This window comes from Bidens hawaiensis, unplaced genomic scaffold (assembly GCF_021521415.1).
Source record: "Bidens hawaiensis isolate Kalapana, Puna unplaced genomic scaffold, B.hawaiensis_p1.1 tig00032033_1, whole genome shotgun sequence".
In the NCBI taxonomy this organism is placed as follows: domain Eukaryota; kingdom Viridiplantae; phylum Streptophyta; class Magnoliopsida; order Asterales; family Asteraceae; genus Bidens; species Bidens hawaiensis.
The window spans coordinates 116,635-139,362 of NW_027495418.1; the positions used below are offsets into that span (position 1 = coordinate 116,635).

At 40.1% G+C, this 22,728-nt stretch overlaps 1 protein-coding gene across 1 annotated transcript; it reads right to left on the reverse strand.

Moving 5' to 3' along the window:
* Positions 1–416: 416 nt before the first annotated feature.
* LOC143582859 (F-box/FBD/LRR-repeat protein At1g13570-like) lies at positions 417–11,989 on the reverse strand. Its single transcript, XM_077065337.1, has 5 exons — positions 11,395–11,989; positions 10,593–10,691; positions 10,079–10,237; positions 9,779–9,952; positions 417–542 (listed from the first exon to the last, which is right to left on the reverse strand). The coding sequence occupies exons 1-5, from the start codon at positions 11,965–11,967 to the stop codon at positions 417–419; spliced, it is 1,131 nt and encodes a 376-aa protein (XP_076921452.1). The 5' UTR covers positions 11,968–11,989.
* Positions 11,990–22,728: the final 10,739 nt, after the last annotated feature.

Sequence of the window (22,728 nt, forward strand, 5' to 3'; positions counted from 1 at the left end):
ACGGAGTTAACCATCCGTTAGTCTGATGCTTATGTGGCACGCCTATTGTCAATAAACATCTATGTGGCAACATCACGTGGCAATAATCATCTATTTCATTTTAAGAAATTTGGTTTTAAATAATCCGAACCATGCCCTATTGGCAAATAACAGTCTCAACTATTTTCAACGGTTCGCTAGTGTAACAACTCGAAATAGTTTTAAAACCATTTCAACGGTTTTAAATAATCCGAACCTAATGTATGAATAGTCTAGTCAGTAAAACCATGTATTGAAGACACTAAACTTAAATATGATGTTCAAACAGTTTAAAAATCCAATTACAAACCATCTCTAGAATCATAAACAACCCAAAAAGACACATCAAGAAAGAAAGTCAGCAAGTTCGAATGATAATCAACACGATAAACCAAAAATTAAAGGCGCTCGAATCTGATTTCTGCTCTAGTCGATGCCCGTGGATATCGTAACAGTTCTTTTAGCATCTTTATTTCATCATGAATATCAACATTTTTTCCAATCACTATATGTACATCCTTTAGTGAAGAGGTAGGTCCCAGCAGAGCCCAGTTGGACCCACAGGACTCACCTTGAAGAGAGACGTCTGCGCAGAAACCAACTGGATCCGCAGGACCCACCATGCTCAGAGACGTGACGTCCTTACGCGCAGTACGCAAGCTGTTCCCGCAGGAAATGCCTCCCAATGGTGAAGTACTCCGCCTGTTCCCGCAGCTGCGGATACAAGCCATCAGGGAAGGCCACCCGCGCAGCAAGGCTACACGCACAAGGCACTTAGCTCTCAATAATTCAGTAGTCACCTGAAGGAATGAGCAAAGCCGGGAACAATCCCGCACAAAGGCGGGAGGGGGAATACTCCCGCCCAAATGAGCCAGTCCGTACGATACTGGAAGATCTTTTGTACTGTACCTGACGAGGTATGGGCAAAAGATCTGACCAGAGATACGACAGCCCATTGACAACAGTATGGCGAGCAGCATGCTCTTGTACTGTATGTCACTATTAGCCGCTACCTACTCACCAACTCCTGTCATACCACGTGCATAGCCTGCAGTTGGTGGAAAATGAATAGTACACAGCAGGCCTGGTCACTGTCAGCCGCTGCCTACCCACCAACTACCAGCATGGCACGTGCGTAGGCCACAGTTGGTAGAACAGGAATACTATTCAACCGGCTATACCCTCTTGGAAACCTACCTTCGGCTATAAATACCCCAACTGGTATGATCATCTTATCTTATCTTGTATCTTACATCTTATACCTGATATCTGCTCTAGCAATCTCTTAATATACACTTATATTCAAGAGCAATCTAGTCTGATTCTCACGCCGGAGGGTGGTCACAAGGAGGTACCCCCCCCCTTCTCAGTGACGAGCTCACGGTGTATGTTTTGCAGGTTATCAGAAGAACCATCTTTGCCGGGTCTAACCCCTCGTGGGAAACATCTATTTAACCCCCAGATTATCCGTAATCTGCCCGGGGTCGATTAGTGTTTCTTCATTGGCGCCATCCGTGCATAAAAGCTAGAACTTCATTTCTTTTCAGTTTTTTCAAACTTCTGGAAAGATGGTTAAAGAAACTCCGGTAACCACAACCCCAGCTACTGAGGGGAATACCGGCGACTACACAGTTTTTACGAACACTACCCCGGTTACCCAAGCCGGGGCAAGTGCAGTAAATTTTACGAACACTACCCCATTTACCCAAGCTGGGGCAAGTGCAGTAAATAATCGCTCACTGGGATTCACCGATACCCAGTTAGAGAGACAAAGAACGAGGCTCCCCCGCCAAACACTTGATGAAATTAAAGTGTGGGCGGAAGCACGTCAAAAAGAATTCCAAGCTGAGTTGGATGAACGCTTACGTTCACTCCAACAGCCTGAGGAATTCGGAGAGTACTGGGACAATGATTCGGAGGAATCCGATAGTGACGAAAAACCCTCGTCATATGGCGAAAGGGAAGCGTAAGGAAACGGGCTCCCAACCGAGAAGGCGTTTTGGAGAAACCTTCAAACCAAAAAACGCAGGTGGAAACCCACGTGACTTCTCCAAAACATTTACACCAACTGCTGCAAAGGCGGGAACGTCCAAATTTGCAAGGGACATTGCGGAAGCAATCGTCCCGAAAAGTGCCAAACAGATGTCCAACATCGGCACTTACGATGGTATATCTGATCCAGACGATCATTTGAACAGGTTCATAGCGGGGGCAACCGTCAGTAGTTGGACGGAACCTACGTGGTGTTACATGTTCCAAATGACGCTTGTTGGGGCGGCTAGAGCGTGGTTCGATCGTCTACCGGTCCACCACATCTACGATTGGGAAGACTTCCAGCAGAAATTTAGCCAACACTTCAGCCAACAAAGAAAGTATACCGAAGAGCAATGGACAATCCTCAAATGCATTCGAGAGGAAGATGAATCGTTGCCAGACTTCATCACTCACTTCAACTCAAAGAAGCTAAGTCTGGGTAATATTAGCGAAGATCTTGTTCGCGCTGCTTTCATCCAGGGCGCGAACGACCCAGAGCTCATCCGCACCTTAACGGGTAAAGATGGCATGCCATCCACATGGGATGCCATCATGACAGCAGCTAAACGCTTTGCGGAAACGGAGAAGCAACTGGGTAGAGATCTCTCCCAGAGCACAAACCTCTACACCCAGAAAACAAGAGAAGACAACGTCCTTACCGCCCGACTAAACAAAAAGCGGAAGCTAGGCATTTGGCAGTCAAGGGTAAACTTTGACACCTCATCCGGCTTGCAACATCGGTTAGGCGGAAGGGATAACGTACAGTCGAACCAGAACTCCAGATGGACGCCACTCACCAAAAGCGTCACCGAGATATTCGCCACTGAGGAGCTCCCATGGCCAAAGGCTCCAATAATCCGACATCGTCACAATGCTGATCGGAGCAAATACTGTGACTTTCACAGGACAAAAGGCCACAACATTGAAGAATGCACAGACGTAAAGGACATCGTCGAAGCATTTGTCAGAGATGGGACGCTCGCACACCTCGTGGCGTAACGAACGCTGAGCAGGCTGATGCGTGTAGAACCCCAGCTGGGGAAAACACGAATAAAATTGCAGGTTCAATGCCGGAGACTACATACTGCGTAAACAACGAGATCCCGAACCAGGTGCATATCGGCTCGATGGCACTCTCATCCCAACAACATGGAAGGGAGCTCAATTACACAGTTTGCATGTAGATCAATTCCAAATTTGTAAAGAAAAGGCCCAGAGCCACTTCTAATGGAAATGATTCTCCTTAGAACATCGACGCTGATGATTTTACATTTATACTTATGAACTTTCCACACGGATATGCCGGTTTTCACCGCATACATAAGTGTGAAAGAAGTCGTTGCGTGGGGAAGGCGGCAAAACCCGCATAAACCCAAAAAACGGCAAACCTTCACGCAGGTCAGTTAAAGGTAAAGTTCAGTCATCCCACTAAATGAAAGTGCCGGTCTATCCGCATGAATCATGATAGAGGAAACTGAACACTAACCTATTAACAACCGCGCGTCGAACGGTTAATTTATTCAACACTGATGCCGGTACTCACCGCATAATTACGTGGAAAGTCGTTGCGTGGGGAAGGCGGCAAAACCCGCATAAACCCAAAAAACGGTAAACCTTCACGCAGGTCAGTCATAGGTAAACTTTGGTCATCCCACTAAATGAAAGTGCCGGTCCTAACCGCACAAATCATGAGAGGAAACCGAACCTATTGACAACCGCGCGTCGAACGGTTAACTTATTCAAAATACTTTAAAAAATTTCTAACATAAGAATGAGGAAAACCTCCACGCAGGTTAGATGTAGGTAAAGTTTAGCCATCCTACTAAGTGCAAGTGACGGTCCTACCCGCACAATCACGAAAGAGGAAGCAAAACTTCAACCTATTATCTACCACGTTCAAAGGTTAACTTATTCTAAACACTTAGAAAATTTCTAAAAAGATGAGGAAAACCTCCACGCAGGTCAGATATAGGTAAAGTTTAGCCATCCTACTAAGTGCAAGTGACGGTCTTACCCGCACAATCACGAACGAGGAAGCAAAACTACAACCTATTATCTACCACGTTCAAAGGTTAACTTATTCTAAACACTTAGAAAATTTCAAAGGAAAAGATGAGGAAAACTTCCACGCGGGTCAGATATAGGTAAAGTTTAGCCATCCTACTAAGTGCAAGTGACGGTCTTATCCGCACAATCATGAAAGAGGACGCAAAACTTTAACTTATTATCTACCACGTTGAAAAGTTAAATTATCTAAGTACTAAAGAAATTGCTAAGTTAAATCAGAATATGCGTGAAATAAACAAGGCAAGGGATTGGCAAATAATCTTTATTCCATCGAAATTCAAATATTACAAAGATTGCTGGGTACATACCCGCATACAAAAGAAGCTATACAAAAATAAAAATCTACTCTAATGGTGGAAAGGGATCTTCAGGATCAAGCTTCAGGACCACTTCCACTTGGACCCGCACCATCAGTAGAGTGTGGCGGTTCAAGGAAAGCTTTAAGGATAGCTAGCCCATCATCAGCAGCGGCAACTTCGTTTACCTTCTCCACCACCGGATGCGGGAAGGCGGCATACTGATTCACTGCTTGGTCATATACAGCTTCAGTATCCACATCAAATAAAGGGAAGTTGGAAGGCGGGATGCCTTTCTCAACGAACCCTAGACCAAGCAGGAAGCCGGCCTTTTCCCCATCCTCATGAGAAGCGTTGAGGGCTGCGCTCATAGCATCGTCATAAGACGTATCCGTGAAAACCCGATGCACAACCTACAAAAAGAAAAAATACAAGTATCAAAACCTTTTCTATTTACAAAGAAAAGCGTAAAGACATTATGAAGTTAAGCTTACCTGAGACAACGCTTCTCGAAGAAGCCATTCCTTGGCAACCAGAGCCTCTTGGAGGGCGGCTTGAGCTTGGTTACGGGCGCGTTCGGCTTCACTTTTATTGAGGTTGGCAAGCAACACTTCCTTTGCAGCAGCCTCTTCAACGCCCTTTAGCTTCCGCTCGGTGTTGTCAAGCACGCCCCTCTGGTCCAAGATCTCTTGGAGCTTCTTGGCGTCTTCCATCGCCAAGGCATCATGAGCCTGTTGGAGCGCCTCTAGTTTGGCTTTAAGTTCCTTATTCTCGAGGCGTAGAGGCTCAGCAACAGCTTCAGCCTTGGTGGCCCTCTCGGTTGCGTTCCGTGCGGTTTCCTTAGCCAGCCGAAGCTGTTCGTTAACAGCTTGGGCAGCCTTGGAACGGGCCTCGAGACGGGCCTGAACATCAACCTCAAGGGCCTTGAAGGCCTTCTCCTTCTCCGCAGCCACTGCGGTAAGCCTCTTGTTCTCCTCCCGGACAGCCCGCCCATGAGCTACTTCTTGAATACGAGCTGCTTTTAACTTGTCGTTTTCTCGACAAAGCAGCTCGATGCGCGGCTGCATCCGGGCCAGGAGAATCCGAAGCTCATTGGTTAGCCTACCCTCCTGGTAGCTAGCCATTGCTTCCCCCAACGCACCACTGGGAGCTGCGTGACGAGCCCACTCCACGCACTCCACAGGCGTGCGAAGGGTTGTTCCTCGGCGGATGTTCCATCGTGGAACATACACTTCATTGGAATCCGACACTGCAAAAAACAAAAAGCAGTTAGGAAAAGATGATATAAAAAAAAAAAAAAAGGCCAAAAGAACCCTACGCACCTGTAGGGTCGACAACAAGCCGATAGCCGCCAAACCCATCACCTGAACCCAAGGGAAATCCATCCAAGAGGTCAGGCAGATGGGAAGGGGGCAGAGGTTGGCGAGAAGCCCCAAGCATACCTGAAGGATCGGCCGTAGCTGCCGACGTCGGAGGCATAGACGCCGCCGCGATAGAAACCAACGGAGGTGAACTCACCGGAGGTGAACTCACAACCGTGGTCGCCGCTGCGGAGGTACCCGCAGAAATAGTCACCGCCGGCTCAGTGAAAGATTCAGTAAATATGGCACTGACAGCCGGCGGAGATGTCATCGCAGTTGGAACAGTTGGCTCAACTGGGTGAGCAACTGAACCAACAACTGAAGCAGGCGCAGCCGCCTGGGTCATCGCCTCATGTAGGTTGACCAAACCTACCGTCATGGGTCCGGAGGTGCTCCTCCCCGCTCCACCCTGGAATGCGGTAGCATCCACGCCTGCACAAAGAAGATATAAGTATATTGGCGGAAAGATATGAAGTTAAAAAATAAAGGAAGTTTGTACTTACGGGTTTTCTTGAGCCTAAAAGTGCGAACAGGCGGGGACGAACCCGATGGAGCCGGCCTCTTAACGCCGCTCACCGTCGTTGTCCTGGGCTGCTCGGAGGTGACGGTCGTCTCAGCCTCCGGAGCAGTGGTCTTAGCACCACCAGGGTTCCCCGCAACCTCCTCGCTTTCGGTCTCTGAATCAGACCGATGCACCGGATCGGCAGTGGAGGCAACCTTTGCCTTCCCTTCCCGCCGGCAGCCTTCTTCTTCCGCACCAACGGAGGACCATCTGCGGATTCCTCATCAGAAGATGACAAAATTAGAGGAATTCCAGCAGAGGTTTCAGCATTGAGAGGTCGAGGGTTGAATAACGCCTTACCTGGCCGCGTGGCGCTCAGAATAGGGTGGCCTGGCGGGTAGACCTCCACAAACCGATCCCTCGTTTGCTCCAAGATGGGCAACTCGTTCTCATCGAGAGCATGAGTACCCATCCGAGCGGGACCATCACTCTCCCGCGGCTGCAGGAGAGACTGCAAATCGTTTCCCTCTGAAAATAAACAGGAAAGAAGTTAGAAGAGATTCTAAATCAACAAAAAGAAATGAAGCATACCGTAAGGGACAGAGTTCAAACCGTATTCAAGGACGATCGGGATCTTTTGCGCCTCCGCATCCTTCCACACCCGGCTCATCCCGAGCATCACCATCCCGGACTCCGCAAAGCGGTAAACCGGAGATTGGACTCGGGAAATCTTTGAGAACCATTCCGCCTCCTGGTAGTTGGAGGCGTAAAGGCTGGGGAGTGCTTGCCCATTCTTGAACTTCATGGCAAGGGGGATGGCGCGAGCGGAGATATAAAAGAACTCCCGCTTCCATGAACGAAGACTGCGCTCGGTTGCTCAAATCTTCAAACCCTTGATCCGGGTTATCAGAGTATACCACCCCTGGATGCACCTCCAAGAGTAGAAGGTCATCAGGCGGTCGACGAAGGGCTCAACGCCCAGAATCCGGCACACCCACTCGAAGTGGCGAATCTTCGCGATCGCCATCGGGTGTACCTCTGTCAGGTGTACACCGTGCCTCTCCAGAACACGGTACACAAACTTCGTCAAGGGGAACCTAAGATTCCCATAGACAAAGAATGCGGCATATACCCCGATCTTGCCTCTGGGGGCATCATACACCGTCTGGTGAGGTTCGGGAAACTCAGGCTCGAAAGACTCGAGCATGAACTTCCTGACGATGTACTGATTTAGATCGACAGGCAGAGCACACTGGCACTCGCCAGCAGTACTCTTGTCATCCTTGTCGGACGTGGATGACTGGTTCTCGGCGTACACCCCAGCCTCCTCGGCTGTAGCCTCAAGATCATGAGCAGAAGACATCTTGCAGGTATGAAAGAAGAGAACGATTTCAAGAGAATGCTCGACTGAAAAGGTGAGTATTCGCCGGAAATCGTTTTGAAGATGAAGAGAAAAGTGAAAGTGTGGATTACAAATGACCCACTCCCCCTTTATATACTAATCGCAATCAATGCGATGAATTTAATGCGGAAGAGAGAGAAATCGCAGGTGCAATGAAACTATGACACGTGGCAAAGAGCAAGCTGGCAACAGCTGTTGAAAGGACGCGTGCCATTAATTTCGCGGCCACGCGCCCGAAAAATCGTGCCCACGCGCCTGAAAAAGCGTCTGGAATGACCATGTACTGTCACGTCACCATAACTTCCTGCACGTCCTGACACAGTCAGAAGAAACCGTCGGACGACGTTTCAACAGTTTGGACTGTTCTTATCATTTCACCAACTCTTCGAATTTCAAAATTTCAAAAAGATTCAAAAGTAAGCGGGAAAATACCCCTTACCTTGGCAACCAAGTAACTGTAAGATAGGTGCGAGTACAGTGTTAAGGCAAAACCCTTCACATACTTAGCACCTGCAGGGAATTGAAGCCAAGAATACCTCGGCGACCAAGTAACTATAAGACGGGTGCGGGTACAGTGTTAAGGCAAAAACCCTTCACATACTTAGCACCCGCAGGGAATTGACGCCAGGAATACCTTGGAAGTAAAGTAACCGTAAGACGAGTGCGGGTACAGTGTCATGGCAAAACCCTTCACATACCTAGCGCTCCGCAGGGAATTGAAACCAAGAAGGATCTTCTGGGCAATGCTTGCGGAAACGGAAATAACATCCCCGCATAGCGGGAACGTCGAGAACTACATTGTTTGAAGCTTCAAGATGGAATTGGTGGTTTTAACATAATTGATCACTATGTTCAAAACTACCAAAACCTCATGGAGAATCCACACAAGTGTGACTCAACGCTCCTGACTTGCGAGGAGGTTACAGACCTACCCGCATCATACCCAAAGATCAAGCAGGAAAGTCGGGAATTTCTGCAAGTGACATAAGGACTTCCGCGGGAAGAATCCCCATGAAAAACCTTAAAACTAAACCATTTTCAAAAACCCTTTGCTTAAGTCCAAAAGTTCACCTCACTTATTAAACACTCATGAGAAGAACATTGGACTGGGGGGACTTGAAGAGGTAGGTCCCAGCAGAGCCCAGTTGGACCCACAGGACTCACCTTGAAGAGAGACGTCTGCGCAGAAACCAACTGGATCCGCAGGACCCACCATGCTCAGAGACGTGACGTCCTTACGCGCAGTACGCAAGCTGTTCCCGCAGGAAATGCCTCCCAATGGTGAAGTACTCCGCCTGTTCCCGCAGCTGCGGATACAAGCCATCAGGGAAGGCCACCCGCACAGCAAGGCTACACGCACAAGGCACTTAGCTCTCAATAATTCAGTAGTCACCTGAAGGAATGAGCAAAGCCGGGAACAATCCCGCACAAAGGCGGGAGGGGGAATACTCCCGCCCAAATGAGCCAGTCCGTACGATACTGGAAGATCTTTTGTACTGTACCTGACGAGGTATGGGCAAAAGATCTGACCAGAGATACGACAGCCCATTGACAACAGTATGGCGAGCAGCATGCTCTTGTACTGTATGTCACTATTAGCCGCTACCTACTCACCAACTCCTGTCATACCACGTGCATAGCCTGCAGTTGGTGGAAAAGGAATAGTACACAGCAGGCCTGGTCACTGTCAGCCGCTGCCTACCCACCAACTACCGGCATGGCACGTGCGTAGGCCACAGTTGGTAGAACAGGAATACTATTCAACCGGCTATACCCTCTTGGAAACCTACCTTCGGCTATAAATACCCCAAATGGTATGATCATCTTATCTTATCTTGTATCTTACATCTTATACCTGATATCTGCTCTAGCAATCTCTTAATATACACTTATATTCAAGAGCAATCTAGTCTGATTCTCACGCCGGAGGGTGGTCACAAGGAGGTACCCCCCCTTCTCAGTGACGAGCTCACGGTGTATGTTTTGCAGGTTATCAGAAGAACCATCTTTGCCGGGTCTAACCCCTCATGGGAAACATCTATTTAACCCCCAGATTATCCGTAATCTGCCCGGGGTCGATTAGTGTTTCTTCATTTAGCATTGGTGACTTGGCTAACATAAGCTTCAAAAAATTCATTCCTGCCTTCCTGTTGATGAAGTTTATCATCTTTATTAAACGCAGATGATGCAAGATAACCCATTGCTCATCAGTAACGTTAATCGCAGTTTGCGGCACAGCTTGTGTGATCAATCTGTCTGGGATATGCATATGCTGCATATGTTAACAAGCATTAAGCAAACTACTTTAGAGTATATGAAACAAATAAACAACAATATATATATATATATATATATATATATATATATATATATATATATATTATCTGCAATATTATACCTCCATTATAAATGTCTCTATGTTTGGAGAGCTACATATAACCAAGCAAATAGCTGAAAATAAGTTGATTTCTCTCAGAATGGACGCTCCGACTAAATGAAGATGCTTGAGGATTAGAGGGGCTGGTAGCTTTTGTGGAATAACATTTTTAGCAAAGCACTGTATCCAAAATAAGGAATTAGTTTTACAGCATTAATATACCAGAGGACGTCCGGTCAGGGCACAAAAAATTTAAAAAATATTATTAGTCCACTATTTAATAATACCGAAACACTTTATAGCCTATTTGGGTCATTAACTCATTTTAATATCATGATTTTGCTATATTGTTATGTTTATTACTATAATTTTATTCTTCGTTTAAAAAAATCTTTTACATTATTTAGTTCGTTAAGGCTTAAAGGACATATTTTTCCAGCTCGGCCAGGGTATGTGAATTCTTAGGGCCGGCCCTGGTTAATACCTCCTTGTGTAGCAATGGTATGAGTTATAATCCAGGAGTAATATGCATCACCTTAATGGGGTAAGAACTCGTACACAGACGGTCAATCGAAGATAAACACTCTAGTATGTTAGAATTCCAACATCCTGTAAGATGACTTTCATCTCCAAACTGCATTACACCCATATTAAAGTTCAGAATTTTGAAGCAAATATATCAAGGAGTTAATTGCATTTTGTGAACAAAAATAACCAACTTTAACCCAATTTTTATTTCAAATAATATCGTTTTTGTTCTGACTTTCAAAAAAGTCGATTTAAGTTAATTCATGTTAAAATGATAATCTGGCTCTTCCTTTGCTCGAAAGTTTCAAAACTACATCATCATCATCATCATCGTACTCAGTAAATTCTACCAATAGCAAAGCTATCGTAGGGCCTGAGGAGGATAAGATATAAATAGCCTTACCTCTACCCCATAGGAATAGATAAGCTACTTCCAGTGAGACCCCGGCTCGATAGTAGTTTTGCATCAAGCTTTGGACATAAGGCACATAACACTCAACCATTAGGACACCGGCTGATTGGTGCATGTACCAATGTCTTTCGGCCATCAACGCCACCACATGATGCCTGATTAACCTTCCGCCACTTCCGCCACTTTTAACGTTATTTTCACGAAATTAGTAAAATAACGTCAAAATTAATGCAATTTCACTTTTGCCCACCCGACGGCCCACACATATGTACATTATATGTGTGCACCGCAAGTAGGGCGTGATTTCAAAACTACCTTAATTAAAACTATTTCAAAAGTGTGAGCGTCGTTCATGCAATTAACCCTTTCGACAATAGTAATTCTTATCGGGTCATACCAGAGTGAAGTCCTTAAGTAGTGGGCAACTGGAGATAAACCGTTGAAAAACTTCCGCTGTTATGCAGACATTGTTAAATGATAAGGTAACCAGCTTACTAAACCCTTTATAGGTTACTGGAGGTTGAAACACACAGCCCTGGAGTTTTAAAAACATCAGTTGTTGCAACTTGAAGAAAGCCAAAGATAGCTTATGGTCACGTAAGTCGATGCAAAGGGTAAGTTTCTTCAATGTAGCAGCCCTCCGTGATAGGTGAATTATTATCTGGTCAATCTCCCATCTACTAATTTGTTGACGGAAATTAACAAAAGAGAAGTCGAGTATTTGGCCTTGGTGTAGCAACAAGATCAGATAAACAATATGTGCACCTTTACATGTGTAGTTTCTAGCGACGGATGCATGAAACGTATAATCAAACGTGAGTTTTGGAATATCTACACAATGATACCTCCAGCTCTGAGATAGAATACTTGTTTTGAACGCATCTTTTATTGGCATAAGAGTAAGAATTGCTATCGCTATATTCGAAGGAAGGTTGCTAATTCTATCCAAAGGTAATCCTTGATCCTCCATCTTAGAACTGTTGTAGAAAATGCTGCATAATTGTAATGACACCAATAACCGATGTTTTAATATAATGATAAAGAGTTTGGTCATTTCATTTACATTAACTTAAACTGATATTTAGATCCATTTACTGGAAAAGGACCAAATGTGTTACTGATATTACAACGTGAACAATGTGTAATTTCTGATTGGAAAAGACCATCCTTGCAATATACATATATTACATGAACCATAGATCATTAGATCCCTAATGCATTATTTATAGCCATAAACTCTAGACCTAGTGCAATGAAATGTAAACAACATTCAAAACGCATAAAAAGTTAATACTTTGTATTTTCTTGTAGTCCATGGATCCAAATTTCAGCCTATTAGACCCTAGTTTTTACTTAGGTCACACAATTGCTGCCTCAAAAACGTGTGCACACACACACAAAACCATAAAGTTTGGCAATGAATTAGAAAGAAACAAGTACGTGACTTGATTCCAAATATTAGTTATGAGTTTACGATAATTAACTTTACCTCTAGGGCTCTATGGAAGTTCGAAGAGGAGATGAACGGCTGAAGAAAGGTTTAGTCACGGATTATATAAATGGCTTTATTATCATTTGGGTCCTTTGTTTATACGATATTTAAAATTAAGTAATTTTTGTTTTTTTTAAACGTTTTAATATTGTAACTAGGTGTATTGTGTTCATAGTTGGGTTTAATTTTCTAGTCAATTTTCATTAAGATATAGGTTTAAAATGTATCAAAAACCAAACGGTTTTCTGTATGTATAGAGGTATAGGGTACCAAAAAGACCCAAGAACCCTTAAAGACCACCTGCGGGTGAAAGAGGGCTCCCTCAGAACTCACCCGCGAAGCATATAAACCACCCGCATAACTCAAAATAGTGGAAGAATGATAACAAGCTCTAGAGATTATGTGCGGGAGGATCCTGACACCCTCACCCCCAGAAGTCATCCGCAGGGTACTATTCCCACCCGCAAAGATGACCAGAAGGTGACGTCAGATGACAACTGTAATTAACCAACTCCCTTCTAAAAGATTTACCAAGATTCTTTCTTGGAAAACACGAGACGTAACAGCCAATAGAAGAAGGACAGCTAGCGAGGTTGTTACAACCATGAACGTGGCCAAAATAGCTCTTCCTATCGCGCATAGACATGTGTCCAGGTTGTTACAACCATGCACATGGCCGATATAGCTCGCCCTATCATATGCGGACACGTGTCCAGGCGGTTACGAAAGCATCTTCTAGAAAGGGACAGTTGGATCAATCACATCCCCCCATCCTTCGGCTATAAATACCTTGAGTCATCTTCACAAGGTATTCATTCACTCCTCACTATCTACTCAAAATACTTAAGTATTTTCTCTCAATCGGAATTGTACTTATTCTCACGCCGGAGGGTGGTTACGGGAAGACTCCCTCTTTTTCTTCCCGTAACGAGTTCACGGTGGTTGTTTTGCAGGTTTTTGTCATTGAACTTGGGAGATCAGACTCGTATTGTTAGTTTGGTGAATTGTTTAACCCATACCCTGTGGACTCATTGGATCTAACTCTGAAAGAATTAGATCCATGTTTCTTCAGTATGGCATAGTAAAAACATGTATAATTATAAACCGAATCAAATAAATATATTTAAGGGGCGGATCAACCAATTTAAGAATCCCAAGCTAAGTAACCTTTTTTTTATTTTTTGGTGGGGGTGGGGGTTTCATTTTTAGTTGTTAAACCGTGTGAGGTGCTTCTTTAATTAACCTTTTAACTCTTTATTAGTTTGATCTTTTTTACATTCACATATAGCATGATTAGCATCAAATGACTAAATAAAGGGTGCTGCTAAACTTACCGACTTTCATCTATTTTTGTTAAACATAGCCCCTCGTACAAGTTTTACATTAACACAATTCAAAAAAATTGGTTTGTCATTTTTTTATTATTTTACTTATATTTTTAAAACGACTTTTTGTTTGTTTTTTTGTTAAATAATTTTTTTTTATTATTTTGAAGTACATTCTCTCTTCTATAATCGCTTTTGAGTGTCTTTTTAAATAGCTTTTATAGATGATTTTCGTTTTTAAAACAAATTTCATATTGTTTGTTAAAAATAATAATGATAATGAGAATGAAAATGAGAAGGAGAAGAAGTGTTTTTACGTAATAATTTGCAAAAATTTTGTGAGTTGAGAATAAAATACAAAAGGTTATATAATTATTATTTTAACATATAGTGTTTATATTTAAAAGGTCATTTAATTGGATTTAGGAAATTTACAGTTTCAAGGGAGACAAAAATGAGAAATGTTTTAAGGATTTGTAGCAAAAAAAAACCATAAAAATAAAAAAAATAGTTAAAAAAATTATAACTCATATTAAAAAAAAAGCCTTTTGTTAAACCGTGTGGGGTGCTTCTTTAATTAACCTTTTAACTCTTTATTAGTTTGATCTTTTTTACATTCACATATAGCATGATTAGCATCAAATGACTAAATAAAGGGTGCTGCTAAACTTACCGACTTTCATCTATTTTTGTTAAACATAGCCCCTCATACAAGTTTTACATTAACACAATTCAAAAAAATTGGTTTGTCATTTTTTTATTTTTTTACTTATATTTTTAAAACGACTTTTTGTTTGTTTTTTTGTTAAATAAATTTTTTTTATTATTTTGAAATACATTCTCTCTTCTATAATCGCTTTTGAGTGTCTTTTTAAATAGCTTTTATAGATGATTTTCGTTTTTAAAACAAATTTCATATTGTTTGTTAAAAATAATAATGATAATGAGAATGAAAATGAGAAGGAGAAGAAGTGTTTTTACGTAATAATTTGCAAATATTTTGTGAGTTGAGAATAAAATACAAAAGGTTATATAATTATTATTTTAACATATAGTTTTTATTTTTGAAAGGTCATTTAATTGGATTTAGGAAATTTACAGTTTCAAGGGAGACAAAAATGAGAAGTGTTTTAAGGATTTGTAGCAAAAAAAACCATAAAAATAAAAAAAATAGTTAAAAAAATTATAACTCATATTAAAAAAAAAAGCCTTTTGTTAAACCGTGTGGGGTGCTTCTTTAATTAACCTTTTAACTCTTTATTAGTTTGATCTTTTTTACATTCACATATAGCATGATTAGCATCAAATGACTAAATAAAGGGTGCTGCTAAACTTTCCGACTTTCATCTATTTTTGTTAAACATAGCCCCTCATACAAGTTTTACATTAACACAATTCGAAAAAATTGGTTTGTCATTTCTTTATTTTTTTACTTATATTTTTAAAACGACTTTTTGTTTGTTTTTTTGTTAAATAAATTTTTATTATTATTTTGAAATACATTCTCTCTTCTATAATCGCTTTTGAGTGTATTTTTAAATAGCTTTTATAGATGATTTTCGTTTTTAAAACAAATTTCATATTGTTTGTTAAAAATAATAATGATAATGAGAATGAAAATGAGAAGGAGAAGAAGTGTTTTTACGTAATAATTTGCAAAAATTTTGTGAGTTGAGAATAAAATACAAAAGGTTATATAATTATTATTTTAACATATAGTGTTTATATTTGAAAGGTCATTTAATTGGATTTAGGAAATTTACAGTTTCAAGGGAGACAAAAATGAGAAGTGTTTTAAGGATTTGTAGCCAAAAAAAAACCATAAAAATAAAAAAAATAGTTAAAAAATTTATAACTCATATTAAAAAAAAAGCCTTTTGTTAAACCGTATGGGGTGCTTCTTTAATTAACCTTTTAACTCTTTATTAGTTTGATCTTTTTTACATTCACATATAGCATGATTAGCATCAAATGACTAAATAAAGGGTGCTGCTAAACTTTCCGACTTTCATCTATTTTTGTTAAACATAGCCCCTCATACAAGTTTTACATTAACACAATTCGAAAAAATTGGTTTGTCATTTTTTTACTTATATTTTTAAAACGACTTTTTGTTTGTTTTTTTGTTAAATAAATTTTTATTATTATTTTGAAATACATTCTCTCTTCTATAATCGCTTTTGAGTGTCTTTTTAAATAGCTTTTATAGATGATTTTCGTTTTTAAAACAAATTTCATATTGTTTGTTAAAAATAATAATGATAATGAGAATGAAAATGAGAAGGAGAAGAAGTGTTTTTACGTAATAATTTGCAAAAATTTTGTGAGTTGAGAATAAAATACAAAAGGTTATATAATTATTATTTTAACATATAGTGTTTATATTTGAAAGGTCATTTAATTGGATTTAGGAAATTTACAGTTTCAAGGGAGACAAAAATGAGAAGTGTTTTAAGGATTTGTAGCAAAAAAAAAACCATAAAAATAAAAAAAATAGTTAAAAAATTTATAACTCATATTAAAAAAAAAGCCTTTTGTTAAACCGTATGGGGTGCTTCTTTAATTAACCTTTTAACTCTTTATTAGTTTGATCTTTTTTACATTCACATATAGCATGATTAGCATCAAATGACTAAATAAAGGGTGCTGCTAAACTTTCCGACTTTCATCTATTTTTGTTAAACATAGCCCCTCATACAAGTTTTACATTAACACAATTCGAAAAAATTGGTTTGTCATTTTTTTACTTATATTTTTAAAACGACTTTTTGTTTGTTTTTTTGTTAAATAAATTTTTATTATTATTTTGAAATACATTCTCTCTTCTATAATCGCTTTTGAGTGTCTTTTTAAATAGCTTTTATAGATGATTTTCGTTTTTAAAACAAATTTCATATTGTTTGTTAAAAATAATAATGATAATGAGAATGAAAATGAGAAGGAGAAGAAGTGTTTTTACGTAATAATTTGCAAAAATTTTGTGAGTTGAGAATAAAATACAAAAGGTTATATAATTATTATTTTAACATATAGTGTTTATATTTGAAAGGTCATTTAATTGGATTTAGGAAATTTACAGTTTCAAGGGAGACAAAAATGAGAAGTGTTTTAAGGATTTGTAGCCAAAAAAAACCATAAAAATAAAAAAAATAGTTAAAAAAATTATAACTCATATTAAAAAAAAAGCCTTTTACCCTCCCCCCCGGTCTTGGTATCATTCGATTCTGTAATTTCAATGGTACCGGTACCATTAAAAATCGTAACTCAAAATAAGGGGCAGATCAACCAATTCAAGAATCCCAAGCTAAGTAATCTTTTTTTTTTTGGGGGGGGGGGGGGGGTGATTTCATTTTTAGTTGTTAAACCGTGTGGGATCAATGCTTCTTTAATTAACTTTTTAAATCTTTGTTAGTTTGATCTTTTTTACATTCACATATAGCAAGATTAGTACCAAATGACTAAATAAAGGGTGATGCTAAACTTACTGACTTTCATTTATTTTTGTTAAACATATCCCCACACACAAGTTTTACATTAATACAGTTTTAAAAAAATTTGTTTGTCATTTTGTTATTTTTTTTACTTATATTTTTAAAACGACTTTTTGTTTGTTTTTTTTAAATAAATTTTTTTTATTACTTTGAAATACATTCTTTCTTCTATAATCGCTTTTGAGAGAGTGCCTTATTAAATAGGTTTTAGAGAGAAACAAATTTTATATTGTTTGTTAATAAAAACAAAATAATAAAAATAATAATGAGAATGAGAAGGAGAAGAAGTGTTTTTACGTAATAATCTGCACAATTTTTGTGAATTGAGAATAAAATACAAAAGGTTATATGGTAATTAATATTTTAACATGGATATAGTGTTTATATTTGAAAAGGTTATTTAATCGGATTTAGGAAAATTTACAGTATAAAGAGAGGATTTGTAGCCTAAAAAACCCCTAATTTTTTTTAATAAAAAATCCCTTTTATCCCCCCCCCCCCCCACACACGCGCGCGCGGTCTTGGTATCATTCAGTTCTGTAGTTTCAATGGTACCGGTACCATTAAAAAATCATAACTCAAAATAAAAAAAAAAACCCTTTGTATACCCCCGGTCTTGGTCTTGGTATCATTCGGTTTCTGTATTTTCAATGATACCGGTACCGAACCAATAAATCGTTACAAGTATTTAGTATTTAAGGATGTTGATTAATATCATCAACTATATTGATCCTTAAAGTTATCCAAACCCATAATCGTCAACTAGATACATAGGTGTTTAAATGAAGGATTTTTGACTAATGAGAATGACCAGATTTAGCAATTACATCAACAAACATTCACAAACCGACACATCAACGCCACGTCAGATTCTAAACTTCTCTCAAAAAACCCAATTTTTTACCACAACAAAAAACCTTTACAAACTTCATTAACATATTATTAAAACTATATATATAATATGCATGTATATATGCACTAGTTTGAGGCCCGTGTACTACACGGGATGTAACATCCTAAAATTTCATATTTAATAAAAGAAAGTCGCGTTTAGTTATTGGGCCTAAATAATTAATTAGTACTAATAAAGATCATGGACTTGGATTAATTGGTGGATTAAAGGGGAATGAGCCTCAGGTCCATGGGCTTTAGGGGATATAAATACCTCCTTAAACCATTCTAAAACCCTAATCCTCATTCTATCTTTCCATAATTGCCTCACACTCAAAAACACACACACATCCTACTACATACGGCTGAGAGAGAGGAAGAGGGTGAAACGACCAACGAACATCGATAGCAATAGATCTCTTATATACAAGCTAGATACAAGATAACCGAGCAAAACGTGACCAACCGAACGAATAAAGGTGTGTCCTTTACCTTTAAAGTTTACGTTTTTATGAACGTTTAGTCTTGAAACGTGAAACAGTAATAGATCGGGTCTAAGTGAAACGGAAAGTAACGAACTTGATGATAAAACGAACCTAATGAACCCGTTAACATAAACGGCTCGTTTAAAATGGAACCCTAAGATCTAGTTTTGAACGTTTAAGCCGAAAGGTCCAAGCTTTATGTTTTTCTGGGCCAAGTTTTACCCGAAAATGACCATGGGACTGTTCGCGGGGATGGTTAACACCATATCGAAGGGTTACCGGCTGAAACGGAGGTGGTTATGGGAGGTTAAGGTCAAACAGTGGCTGCTGCTGGGCAACTTCGCCTGCAGCTAATCTGTAAGATCCTAAAATTTTAATGATGAATAAAGGAAGTTATGTTTAGTGATTTCGCGTAATTGATTAATGTCGGGGAAGGAGCGGGTCTTGGACTTGGATTAACTGAGATGGGTTAAATGAGAATGGGATTTCAGGGATATAAATACCCCCAAAATCCCAAAATATCTTCATTTTCCCCCACTCTCCTAAACACACACATACACACACACCAAGCACACCTAAAACCGCCGCCGGCCGGGCCGAGAAAGAAGGAAGGATCGAGCGAGGTCCGGGTAAGAGAGAAAGATTAGTGGTGATACCAAGATAAACGAGATCCAAACAAGCTCAAAAGGTATGATTCTTGATCTTGGAAGTTTAAAGATCCGAGCTTTTAGTGTATAAACGACCGAAAATGGTCGGGAAGTGTAGTGGGTGGTATTGAACCTTAACAAGGGTGTTAAAATCGCCCGAAATGTTGATCAGAAACCGAAACAGCGGACAGCTGGGCAACTTCGCCTTCATCTGGGCAACTTCGCCTTCATCTGGGCAACTTCGCTTTCAAGCGATGAACTTCGCCTGCAAGCTAAGTTCGCCTGATGAACTTCGCTTGCAAGCTAAGTTCGCCTGATGATAAGTTCGCCTGAGGTTTAACTTCGCCTAAAGCCAAGTTCGCATGAGGTTTAACTTCGCCTAAAGCCAAGTTCGCCTGAGGTTTAACTTCGCCTAAAGCCAAGTTCGCCTGAGGTTTAACTTCGCCTAAAGCCAAGTTCGCCTGAGGTTTAACTTCGCCTAAAGCCAAGTTCGCCTGAGGTTTAACTTCGCCTAAAGCTAAGTTCGCCTGAGGTTTGACTTCGCCTAAAGCCAAGTTCGATTAGAAAATAAATTAAAAACCTAATGAAAAATGTGTTAAGACAGTTGATGGAAATAAAATTTTTCCAAGCTGACCTGGCAGCTCGACCCCAGCCAGGGGCTCTGCCCCTTGGACCCTGCTAGGGGCTGCCGCCCCTAGACCCCGCTGCCAGGGGCGCTGCCCCCGGACCCCCGTTCGTTGTGGGTCATATAAAGATAGAAATACATTATGAGAAGTGATAGTTAATTGATACGTATACTTGTTATACAGTCAGCCGTGCACAACTGAAGAAAGGGATTACGATTAACGTTGAACGTAACCGTGTTCAGGTGAGTTTCTAGCCCCATTTATGTGTTATGTTTTCGGGGCTGTGTGCATACTCAATATGTTTGTTAATACACTTATCCTAAGAGATAAGTGTATGCTTATGTGGATAATGTGAAATGTATGAATGATTGCTTGATGATACGTGAACGATCTTCGGATATTGCACGTACTGTCAGGTTGTAACGTTATGTATAAGGTAAGTATGTTATGTATGTTTATGTGCATAAACGTGATGAAGATAAGAAAAGAAAGAAATGATAATGTATGGTTACGGAAAGGGTACCGAGCCCTAATAATACTCGAGGTATAAGGTATGGTTGTATGGTAACGAAGAGGGAATCGAACCCTACTAATATTCGAGAACTAGGGAACCGAACCCTACTAATATTCGAGGAAAGAGGGTACCGAGCCCTAATAATACTCGAGGAAGGAGGGTACCGAGCCCTAATAATACTCGAGGAAAGAGGGTACCGAGCCCTAATAATACTCGAGGAAAGAGGGTACCGAGCCCTAATAATACTCGAGGAAAGAGGGTACCGAGCCCTAATAATACTCGAGGAATGTAGGGCGTAATGCTCTTTATAACGTAAGATATGAAGGTAAGTTAATACAAAAGAAAGTAAGAAAGTAAGAAAGTATGAAAGTAAGAAAGTAAGAAAGTATTAAAAAGTATGAAAGTATGAATGAAAGAATATAATGTTATGTGAATGGTATGATTATGTGATTATCGGGAACTCACTCAGCGTAGCTGACTTTTAGTATGCACGCAGGTGAGTAGGATGAGGCAGCTCGCTTGAGGAGACACATGGCACTGAACAAGAGTCTGGCATCTGAAGACTTATGATGTTTTAATTTTAATGTTTAAATGTGAAAGACAAAGGATGTTTTGAGACAAGTTATGAAATATTGTAATGTTTTATGAAAGTTTTATATTCCGCTTAAATGTTTTAAGTAACTCTGATATTTAGAACTGTGTTTATGAGTAAATCCAACACGAAAATAGGGTTACCGGTAACGGGGCCTTACATAATCCCTGCATAAGTTCGCCGTAGTTGTTACTGTATAACTTCGCCTGCTGACTAAGTTCGCTGGCTAAGTAACTTCGCTGATTGATAAGTTCGCCAAGTTAACTTCGCTGAACGTTAAGTTCGCTTAAAATGCTAAGTAACTTCACTGATTGATAAGATCGCCAAGTTAACTTCGCTGAACGTTAAGTTCGCTTAAAATTCTAAGCAAAAGTAATCTAGTACTAGACCACGAATCGGGCTAACGAATGAGTAGGTGAATAAAACAATAACTTAAAATCCTAATGAAAAACGCGTTAAGACATTTAATGAAAATAAATTTTTTCCAAGCTGACCTGGCAGCTTAACCCAGCCAGGGGTTCTGCCCCTTGGACCCCGCTAGGGGCTGCCGCCCCTAGAACCCCGCTACCAGGGGCGCTGCCCCCGGACCCCCGTTCGTTGAGGGTTATATAAAGATAGAAAAGCGATATGAGTAGTAATAGTTAATTGACGCATGTAAATATTATACAGTTAGCCATGCACAGCTCAAGAAAGGGATTACGATTAACGGTGAACGTAATCGCATTCAGGTGAGTTTCTAGCCCATTTCCTTGTTATGTTTTCGGGGCTGTGTGCATACTCGATGTGATTGTTAATACATTTATCCTAAGTGATAAGTGTATGTATTATGTGATTATGTGAAAGGTAAGAATGATTACTTGTCGCTACGTGAACGATCTTTGGATATTGCACGCACTGTCAAGTTACAACGTTATGTATGAATTATGAATGATATGTATGTATGAATGAATGTAAGAGATAGAAAGATATAAAAGGGACTGGACCCTAATAATATCCAAGGTAGAAAAGGGACTGGACCCTAAGGCAGAAAAGGGACCGAGTCCTTTAATAATCTCGAGGCAGAACAGGGACTGGACCCTAATAATATCTAAGGCAGCAAAGGGACTGGACCCTAATAATATCTAAGGCAGAAAAAGGGACCGAACCCTAATAATATCTGAGACAAAATAGAATAGAGTAAAGCAGAATTTGAGTTATGAAAGTATGAATGAAAGAATGTATGTATGTAAAGTATGTGATGTTATTAACTAGAACTCACTCAGCGTAGCTGACTTTTAGTATGCACGCAGGTGAGTAGAATGAGACGGCTGGCTTGAGCGGGGAGACATGACAGAAGAATAAAAGTCTGGCATCTGAAGACCTGTTATGTTTTATAAGTTATGTTTTGATTATGAAAGACAAGAATAATGTTTTAAGACATGTTTATGATTTGATATGTGATGTTTTATGAAATGTTTATATTCCGCGTAAAGTTTTAATTAACTCTGATATAAAGAACTGCGTTTATGAGTAAATCCAACGTCAAATGTGAGGCACCGGTAACGGAGCCTTACACGGGAATTGATGAAAATTTTAAACTTTAACCATTAAGTAAACTACAGTCAACAAATTGATCATATATTGTTAATACAATTACAATTTACATTACAATTTAAAACCATGTTCAAA